Source organism: Notothenia coriiceps, unplaced genomic scaffold (assembly GCF_000735185.1).
Source record: "Notothenia coriiceps isolate Sejong01 unplaced genomic scaffold, NC01 NC01_scaffold00019000, whole genome shotgun sequence".
In the NCBI taxonomy this organism is placed as follows: domain Eukaryota; kingdom Metazoa; phylum Chordata; class Actinopteri; order Perciformes; family Nototheniidae; genus Notothenia; species Notothenia coriiceps.
The window spans coordinates 2,097,616-2,108,250 of NW_011351701.1; the positions used below are offsets into that span (position 1 = coordinate 2,097,616).

General features: G+C 40.9%; 1 protein-coding gene across 3 annotated transcripts; it reads left to right on the plus strand.

Annotated features, from left to right (window-relative positions):
- The first annotated feature begins 429 nt into the window (after nucleotides 1–429).
- Nucleotides 430–10,635, plus strand: letm2 (leucine zipper-EF-hand containing transmembrane protein 2). 3 transcript variants are annotated; one of them, XM_010778326.1, is made up of 11 exons: nucleotides 430–744; nucleotides 1,357–1,425; nucleotides 2,447–2,966; nucleotides 4,654–4,797; nucleotides 5,378–5,521; nucleotides 5,679–5,882; nucleotides 5,984–6,103; nucleotides 6,276–6,395; nucleotides 7,002–7,100; nucleotides 7,586–7,654; nucleotides 8,145–10,635. In XM_010778326.1, the coding sequence occupies exons 2-11, from the start codon at nucleotides 1,379–1,381 to the stop codon at nucleotides 8,199–8,201; spliced, it is 1,524 nt and encodes a 507-aa protein (XP_010776628.1). In that variant the 5' UTR covers nucleotides 430–744; nucleotides 1,357–1,378; the 3' UTR covers nucleotides 8,202–10,635. The 3 variants fall into 3 exon arrangements, with proteins under 3 accessions (XP_010776628.1, XP_010776627.1, XP_010776629.1); XM_010778325.1 differs by having other exon boundaries at nucleotides 430–691; XM_010778327.1 differs by lacking the exon at nucleotides 430–744 and adding an exon at nucleotides 762–878.

The following is a 10,635-nucleotide window of genomic DNA, read 5'->3' on the forward strand; positions in this document are numbered from 1 at the left end:
ACTTTGCAGATTAGAATTAATCTTGTGAAATATAATCAACACTTAAATCAGACTTTAGTTACACCTGGAGTAAATTCACAAGCTAACCTGCAGTAAACAAAGTAATTAAACACCTTTATACGCTTTGATTAACATATTAACGCATCCATTATAATATTATGATTCAAAACATATACAATATATTATTCTGAAATGGACCACTACTTTTGGTAGTGTATGTATATTTTGATGCCCACACTTTTATTTGAGTAACACTTTTGAATGCACGACATTTACTTGTTAGTACAAGATCTGAGTACTTCTTCCACCTCTGACCATAAATAAGTGAGAAAGATTTCAAATGAATTTAATTATTATTTGTAAACCACGTAGTGAGTCATATTTCCACACATAGAGGATCTTCGGTTTGTACGCACACAACATTCACGCATGTGTACAGTGTGACCTTTCAGTGCAGCTGCCTGTGGAAGGCTGCACAACAAGAGTTAACGGGCCTGGAGCTCAAACACGACGACTTTTACCGTGTAAACCCTCCGTAAATGGGTTTATCACCACACCAGCCCTTACTTTCATCGCTCCCGTTCACCTCGACCGATTGTTGTGGATGGATTATCTTATTAACCGTCTCACCGAGAAGCCTTACTACGCATAGTCAGCAGTGGCAGCCATAGCTCCGTCATTGACGCTGGAGGTTAGTGGGCTCGTCATCCGCAGACTGCCATTTCACCAGCAGGGAGCTAACAGGTTAGGCTAGCGGAGAATTCACTAGCATGATGCTAATGTTAATCTCAAAGTACTTTAAGAGGTTTCTACAGAACTAATATTTCGATATTCAAAGATATTGGAGATATATCATTTTCTGGTGAAACATAGCTAACGTGAGTAGGAATTTATCAACAAGTATTTCCTCCTCAGTTTAGCATTACCATTTATAAAGCTAGCACAACAGTGGCTGTGTGATTTAACCTGACGCTAGGCAACATGTCAATTGTATGTGGAGTTATATCCAAATGTGCATAGATTAATTAGATTATTGGTTTGTTTTAACTTTGAATTAAGCCGGTGAGCCTTACATTGTCCGGGTTAATATATGTCAGGTTAGTAGCGAGCTGTGCTGCAGTTGAGTGGTTACATAATGTTAGCTTAACTGCTATCCGTCTGCGCTAATGGTTAACAGCTAATTTGCACAGCATACTTTATGTAATGAGCCTGTTTTAGCAGCAGACTGTATGTGAGAGGACATGTTTTACTGCTTGTTGTATTTTTCCAGTCAGCCTGTTGTCGGACCATGCCGGTGTAACATGAAACCAACACGCCCTCTCTCTTTCTCCCTGTCTCCATGTGTGCCTTTAACAGAATATTGCAATCTGCCCCTGCAATGGCCGTCTTTAGTCACCAGGTGCTTCTTGCAGTCACAAGATCAAGGTAAGAAAATGAATATCCTGTAACTAAATAACTTTACGAAATGCAGAGATGTTTAATTTCATAAAGTGGATTGACAGCAGTTACAACTCTTGGATCCTCTGCTGTGTTCAAGTCACGAGAGCTTAAGATGTCTGTTTACACAGTGCATGCTGCAGACAGTGAGGCCTACTCAATGTGTCTCATGACACATACGATGTAAACACAGGACTACATTGGTTTCTACTGATGATGCAAGATCTGACACTGCTTTGTCCTCACTTTCATCCCATTTTCTCATGAGCATAGTCAGTCTGTTACATAATGTTAAAGTTAGCAACTTGTCAATTTATGCAGCGAGACGAAATATACCAACTGCCAGAGACTTTGACATGTATTCTATGTTAGCTATACTTTTATTTTAATTGAGCCACAATTCCATTATCACAATTGTAGTAATAGGATTCTTGCAACAAGTAATTTTAGTAGTTAATGTTTTAAGTCTTAACCCTGCTGATGCATAAGTTATAACTCTACAGGTGGTTTAAGAGTTATATCTATCTACACCAAACCTTAGCACAAATGTCTGTCTAGTTTTATGATTAGTTTTATTATGACCTGTATTGGGGTATTGAGACTTACTTTATTTGTATTCTGCAGATGCACAACTTCACATTTCACTTTATTCCATTGAGCTACAGGGGGTAGTAAAGCTCAGAAAAACGTATACATGTGCCAGGAAAGGCAGGGGAGAATAATACTGAAAGCCAATTAACATAAAGGTATACAAAGCAGGATTTAAGAAATGTCCCTAAATTCAGTTACGATGATGATATGAGCCGACTGAAGCTGGAAACACAAACTTTTTATGTTATATATATATATATATATATATTCACTAAGTAATTATTTTCAAATTCATAATATGTTTTATTAATGAAATAATCTGGCCATCAAATACAAGCATTACACTTTCTTTATTTGCTCATATCAATAATACAATATTATGAAATAACTTACCAGTTTTTCTTGTTGCTGTTTGCAGGGGATCATATTTGTTATCCAAGAGGAACAGCTGCTCCTCTCTGTCTTCCAAAGCCTATCTCCACATAGACCCTCCACGCCAGGTCTCCTCCGCAGTCACCCTCAGGCACTCCCGATTCGGCTCCCCACACTGTTACCGTGGCCACAACTCCACCCTACTCGCCCGCTCTCTACATAGCTCCAGTTTTAGTGTCCTCCTGCAAGAAATAAAACAGGAAGACACTAAAACTTCACCAGCCGCTGCCCAAGATGCTTCTAAAAAGGACTCCGCTGCCCCCCAGGCTCAGGCTCAACCGGCTCCCGCTCCGACTCCCACAGCCGCCGCCGCCACCACCGCATCTGCTGCCCCTCCGGTGCAGGAGAGGGCAGTCGTGAAGAAGGCTTTGTATCAGAAGATTGTTGATGAGTTGAAGCATTACTACAATGGCTTCCGGTTGCTTGGCATCGATATCAAGATTGCAGGCAGGATGGTGTGGAGGCTGCTGCATGGACAACTGCTCTCACGCAGGGAGAGGAGAAGGGTAAGACGAGCTTTATTCAGTCTGTAAAATGTTATAATATTTATAATCAGTAATTGCAAACCCAGGCACAGGTATATAGGTAATTTATTTACAGTCTGTTAGTTATTGTTTTATGCATGTAGTAGTCTCACAAGACACCACAAATACTGTTGCATTGGTAAAACAACAACAAAACTGTTGCATAATCAACAATATAGAAGCAAATAAAGCTAAACCTGTAACCTTAAATCATCATATTTTGTATGAATGAATTTGGGTGAATACATTAAACCTACGTGTGTGTATTAGTGAGTGATTTATACCTGAAAGTAACAAGCATGGCTAAACATTTACCATATTCTGAATTTGGACTGTTGATTAGTGGAACCAAGTTAAAAAATTATCTACATATGAAAGTATCCCCAAAGAATTATGGAAAGTTGCAGCCCTACAGTGCTGTTTTGTACATTTACCCCAAAATACTTTGATATGTTAATGTCGCCCTGACTTACTTGTGTGAAAGAAACTGCACATTGAGATCTTAAGGCTCAGCATGCTGTAGTTCCGAATTTCCTTTTTTTAAATTGGGTTCATACAAAACATCAGCAAACATTCCACAAGCGCCATATTGGTTTCAAATTTGTTCTATTTTTTGCCGCGGTCTTAGCATTGAACTTCTTCTGTTGCCCTCCGCTCACAGCAGCGAGTCTGTCTGGATTCTTTACAATAGTCTGGTCTCTTTTTTGTCTTTACTTAACGGCTCTGGAATTAGCTTTTACTCTTTCTCTAAGTTGTTGTCAGTAAAACATTAGTGAGGCGTATATTATATGGCTTAAGGGTTACTTTGAATGGTTCACACCTTTGCATGTCCATAAGGAATGTGTACAGTCTGTTCCCGAAGTCGTAGCAAATGGGAGGAAGAGCAAGTGATCAGTTGGGTAGTACCGTAGTGACAGCCGTTAAAAATCATTCACAGTTTTATCACTAGCCCTGCTGTGAGAGCAATTCAGTCCTAGTGTTGGTCTGTGTAGTCTGCTGTATTCGTTAAGGACTGTTAGGTGCACTGTCATTCATATTTGACTGTAACTTTACCTAAGTGTTGACATTGGAGCTAGTAGCAAGTTATTCAATGATGTAAAGCCACACATTTTGATCATAAATTAATTGTTGACAATTTCTTTAACTAAAGTATAGGCGGTAGTTTCATATTTTGAGCTTTTCTTTCTCTTATGTGATAGTAAATATGAAACAGCAGATCACATGACGTGGTCAGGTGAGCTCGTGTTCAGAAAACGTAAGCATGTGAGAAATGGTTAATACCCTCTGGAATTGGCTCTACTGAGATGTTTTTCATTTGTATTATGAGCTCTTTCCTGAATTCATTTATGCAGATTTCAGACACACTTCACTGAGAGAAGACACTGGTAGATCATTGAAACAGGACATACTGTCTCTCTATGTCTCCATGACCCTCACTGACCCAAATTGTGTACATGCTCTAGTAAACTATTTTAAGGCTTATTTTAGAAGATGACTGTTAGAGCCACATGTGGGGATTCTTTGGTGAAGGAACATCCCCTCCTGCAATATTGTGGTTATTGTGATCGCCCTATGGACACAAAATGGATCTAGCATTCAAACACACCTGAGCTCTGGCATGGATTCATTTATTTGCCACTTTAACATTGTTTTTTCTTTTTGTTTACAGCTATTGAGGACCTGCGCTGACCTTTTCCGTCTGGTGCCCTTCACGGTGTTCATCATCGTTCCTTTCATGGAGTTCCTTCTTCCTGTCTTCCTCAAACTTTTCCCAGAGATGTTGCCCTCCACCTTCGAGACAGAGTCTAAAAAGGCATGTGTACACACACACACACACACACACACACACACACACACACACACACACACAAAATATAATATAATTGCTCAGATATGTCTGCGCACAAGAACTGCAGGCTATGCCAGGCAGCAGACTTTATCTAATCTTTATTTAATTTAGGAGCGGTAGCCTGATGTACACATGCTCTCCAAACCTGTCAGATTCAAACTATCTTTGCACAAATCCTTGTTAATATAACTATTGTTTGGGTAATTTGAACTTCTCATCTGCTGTGAATAAAAAGCAGCAGCTTTTTGTACTTGGTCCAGCTGACCTGACGTCTCTGATGTTGTGGAGCTCTGTTGAGGGATAACAGAAATGCTCTCGTGCTCCACGATACCTACAATTGTAAACAAAACATGTAAAACATAACTATCTTAAATTGTTTGTGAAGTCGTGTTTTTTTACGCGGCCATTAATGCCACCTTAAAAATGTGCCGGAATGTTAGCAATGTGTTCTGTATTCGACAACTGTATTTAAATGCATTAAACTAAAGCTGTCTTCAAAAGTATTTAGTTTTAATTAACCTGCGTCTCACTCTTCTTCATGCAGGAGGAGAAGCAGAAGAAAGGTCTGGCAGCGAAGCTGGAGCTGGCCAAGTTTTTGCAAGAGACCATCGCTGAGATGGCTCAAAGGAATAAAGCAAAAGCTCACACAGATGATGAGACACAGCGCTTCTCCACATATGTTCAGAAGGTACATTGTTATTATTATTATTATTATTGACAATTATATGACTTAAAACACATTTAACTAGCTTAACTCAAGTCCCCTTAGTGAGGGGAAACATTTTTTAAGAGTAACGTTGTGACCAAATGTGCGCAGCATTAGTGACAGTTTGTCTTCTCGTCAGGTCCGGGGCACAGGAGAGCAGCCCACCACGAAGGACATCGTCCGGTTTTCGAAGCTGTTTGAGGACGAGCTGACGCTGGAGCACCTGGAGCGACCCCAGCTGGTGGCTCTGTGTAAACTGTTGGAGCTGCAGCCCATCGGCACAAACAACTTGCTGCGTTTCCAGCTGATGATGCAGCTCAGAACCATCAAGTCAGACGACGAGGTGAGATGGAGGACAAGGATGTGATCGTTGTCCCCTCTGATGTGCAGCTATCATCTTTTCTTGTGCAACACTTTTTGACTCCCCTCTCTGTTTCTTCACAGATGATTGCAGCAGAGGGTGTGCCAGCGTTGAGTGTGTCAGAACTTCAGGCAGCGTGTCGTAGTCGGGGGATGAGGTCTCTGGGTCTCACAACCGAACAGCTAAATCAGCAGATGCAGCAGGTGAGAGGCTACATGATGAGTTTGTTGCTTTTGTTGGTCCCTAAGACACTACATGTATGTTTCCGCACAACATTCTCAGAGGCTGAGGATTTCAATGTTTTTTGTTTAATAAAAGAATGAAACTATTTATATTTTGTCATTGTTCCCTAAATCAATGTTGTTGTCCGTCTAGTGGCTGGACCTGCACCTGAAGGAGAACGTTCCTCCATCGCTGCTGCTGCTCTCCAGAGCCATGTACCTGACCGACCTCAAACCAAAGCCTCCAGTCATCCCGCCTGTTGCCAAACTAGAGGTCCGTCCTTTATTTACTTAGACTTTTACTGCATTTCCCCTTGAGTGTACAGATCACAGGGCAAGTTTTGCGGCTTGAGTTTCAAACAGTTCAATTTCTGGTATTCTGGTCACTGATGTTTGGTACCGTTCACCGTTTGCTCTCCTTACGGAAGGCACCTTGACGTACTATGAAATAACTTTATTTAGGCTACAACTAGTGGTTATTTGCATTGATGAAGTATTGGAATTTTAATGTAATATTACAATTAAATATATAAAAGCAGGAATTTTTTTTTTAATTCATTAATAATTTCACATTTTTAACTGCTGCACACGAGATCTATCTTCCTTTATTGATATCTAAATCCGGCCAATAAAAGGAACAGACCTGTCTTTCGTGGGAGGCATGTGGCGTAGTGAAGTGGGTTGGCGTCCGGATCAGGGGAGCACAGGTTCAAACCCCACTGCAGTCAGCATGTGGTTGTGTCCCTGGGTAAGACACTTCACCCCAAATTGCTCCTGTAGGGATTGTCCACAGTATTGAGTATGTCGCTTTGGATTAAAGCGTCTAACATGTAATGTAATGTAATCTCTTCTTATCAGATGTTTGTTGTTGTTTTTGCAGAAAGCTCCTCCTCCTCCAGTGGAGAATGCAGGAGCAAGCATGACCTCAGTTAGCACCGACATGTTGGCGGACACTGCTCTCATCATCAAAGAAAGACGGGTCAGTGGATTCATAACGCACAGCAGCAGAATGGTGTAACATTACGAAAGAAAAGCAATTATGAATGAATTAAACTATGTAGCTCATTGAAAAACATCTAACATTTTCACGAGTACACATTACAGAATTAGGGCATGACTGCTCAAAATAAACTAAAGGAGTTTGACTGCAGTGTTTACTCCAGGAAAATCCATGCTTTGACCGAGCGCAGTCATTCTAGTAACTGTATGCATTACGCTGTGATGTCGGTAATGCTTCCATCTGACCCCAGCCTTGATTCTAATCTATTTGCTGGGAGCTGGACAAGAAGATAGATACCACCCAAAAGTGCCTAGACCTTTTGTAGATCGATGATAGATGACTGCAGCGGTTGGTTTGATAAATGTATGAATGATTGTTACACATGCGTGTTGGGCAGCAGTTCACATGAACCATTAAGTTGTCTAGGAACCTCCGTTTTATACTTGTTTACCTGTGTGCTGCAGGTGGAGGAGTTGAGAGACAAGGCTCCCGTGATCTCGGACAAACCCCTGACCCCCGCTGAAGTCCTTCAGGTGAGATCACATTGTTGCCCGGTGCTGTGGAATCCACAGGAACCAGTTTGAGATGTTATGCAGCACGGGTTTAATCCTGTTAGTGCTTCCTGGCTTTGATCTTTGTCCCATGGCATGTTAATCTCTCACAATGGGACTGGGCTACTTTTCTGGAAAAACAGCTATTCAGCCCTTTCCTTGACTACATGATGTTTTCCATTGATGACAAGGAAAAGTGGTTTGGAAAAGTCACATGATGTAATTATTAGACCACGGCCAGGGTATCTCAGCAGTCTAATATGACCTTGGTGACCCCGATTCATGTCTGTCTGATGACCTTTGTGACGGCTAACCCTCTCTCACTATCTATCCCATGATGTCACCTAATGGCTGTGAGCTATCAATTAAAGGCAGGGTGATATAAATAGTCAAAATAAAAGTATGTTTGAATAGGTTTTCAATGGGGAAAAACATGATGTGGTAGTCTAACCACGCTCTTCTTTTTCTGCAGGCTAAAGCAGCGACAGAGGTATCCCAGAAGAGCAAGATGAGTGCCAACGGTGTATAAAGCGGAGCTGGAGCCTGTGGACTGAAGAGAGGATGGACTGAGCTCTGTGTCCTCGGGGGAGAGAGGGACCACAGGGTTGTAGTGGTCAGATAAGGGGAATTTGATGGTCTACATTTCGGCAGACCTTTAAACTCCTCCTTTTTAAATATCTCGTTCTGTCTTCAGTCCAGAGGGACTGGGGGATCACTGGCTCCGTTAAGCATTGTGTTTGGTATGTTGATCCTGGGAGTCCTGTTCCCTCTTTCTCTCGCTCTCTGTTTACACCCAGGGAAAGGTCTGCTGCCTCTTCTGCTTCGTCTCAGCAGCTGCTTCTTTATCCCCTCAAACCCTCTGATTTGTGCACTCCGTTCTCTGTCACTCTCCATTAGAGCTGGACAAACCAGCCTGACGTTTCAGAGGACTGGCAGAACATTAATGGTGTGAATACTTTGACCTAATGTCCTGGAAGTGACGCCCAAACCGCCCACGGCAGAGCCGGATTAACCGTCTGTTTGATGGTGTCTCCTTACAGTCCAGGCACCCTCCTTCTCCTGTAAATTTGTAAATATTCTGTATATTTGTGTCCCTGTCTTATATCGCAGCAGCAGCAGCAGCAGCTTGTATATTTTGCTATGCAAAGTCTACAGTCCTTTGAAAAATGTCAAGTATTTCATTTGTTTTTATTTGGATTCCTTATTCGCTCCTCTTCAGGATATAAGAGAAGTAATTTATTTCAGAAATACGTTAATAGACTTTTTAGTTTAGTAGTAGTGGTACCATCTCCAGGAAGCTGGATCATTCTGAGGTGCTGAAGCAAATGACACATCTGAACCTGCTTATGAAATAAAAAGTCATTGTGTCATTTCTCCAGCTGCAGATTTGTTCTGGCCCTACATCTGAACAGGGTGTTGTAACGTAGCTGCTTTCTGCTGCAATTCGAACATGAAGATGGTATATTATTCAGAGAAAGGTCACTCCTTAAATCCAGAGGTGACTGAGGTAAGCTGCAGTCTGCCTCCACTGGTAAACCACTGAACAGACTATCTGAAAATTGTGCAGATTTTATTTGCATACACTGTATAGTGTATGTATTGTGTTTTAACACTGATACTAAGATTTATTTTAAACTAAAAATACTTGATGTTATTCATTAAGACATATTATTAATATGGGGAATAAGCTTCAATTCTGAAGCCACAAATGAGACTTGTTTTGGTATGGTGGCTCCAAAAGAGATAAATGTAAAGCATTCAGTTTGATTCACCCAAATATCCTACGGCATAATATGACCCTAAAGCTATAATTGGAAGGTTTACCACATACATGTGTACTGTGTGAATACAGTTGAGTGTGTGTTTGACATTGCTGAAGATTTTCCATCCCTCTTTATACATTTGACAGTGCTGGAGTAACGTTTTGTCTCCAAACATTCTTCCCCATTACTATATACCATAGGCATATCCGAGAAGTGGATGTCAAAATCAAAGGATATTTTTTAAGCAAATAGTTTGCTAATGAAGATTTATTTTATTGGTTTTACATATGTGCCTAAGGTTAAAGGGCGATTGTTTTTATGTTTGCTCCTTTCATCATAACAGATTTTCTATATTGTACAACAGTTTTTGGTTTGATCTTCATCGCGCTGTGTTTAAAGCGCCAAGTTGCACCATTTCTCTTAAGTGGAATGTCTCCTCTTCCCTTCCCCATTGGATCCAATTATCGATCCAAAATAGTCCTTCCCAGTGTTGATACTGATGGATAAAGCGATCAGCTCTGCATTTGTGGTACAAAATAGAATCTGATTAGTTGCTTTCTGATCTCTTGTTTGGGCTTTGCTGCCATATAAAAAAAGAAAAGAATCCTAAGACATTCTGAGTAAATGAAACTGATTATTAATGTTATGAAACAAAAGGTCGATGCTCTCAAAAACATCAGTCACTGACCTGAGCGCTGTGTCATGTTGATAAGCTGCTCCTTAGATGTGTTTAGTTCATCTGCGAGGAGGTTTTCTGATGTTGGCGACTGGCACCTTCTCTTGCATGATAGAAGGATTGCACAGCATTCAATAATGGGGGTGACTAGACTGGGTTCATGTTCTGCTGTGCCTTTGAACTGAAATGAAAAGGTTTTGTGAATTTTCAGGATGCATTTCTCTGCATCTGCAATATATTCACAAATGAATCCTTAATTGTCTACCTGGTTTCACATCGTTCATTCATCAGCATCTCGGTGTGCCTGTCTGGTATTTACAACTTCCTGCTGCTATCTCAGATGGTTTGGTACATCAATGCTACCATGATGTGTCCTCTTGTCTTTAAGGATTGTTTCTTTCAGTTTGAAATGCACTGCTGTCCAGTTAGTTCTTACCCTGTGTTAAATGTGTGCATCAACTTTGCCATTGAAAGTGAGTGTCTGGGAAGACACAATTCAAAGAAATAAAAATAATTGAACCCTT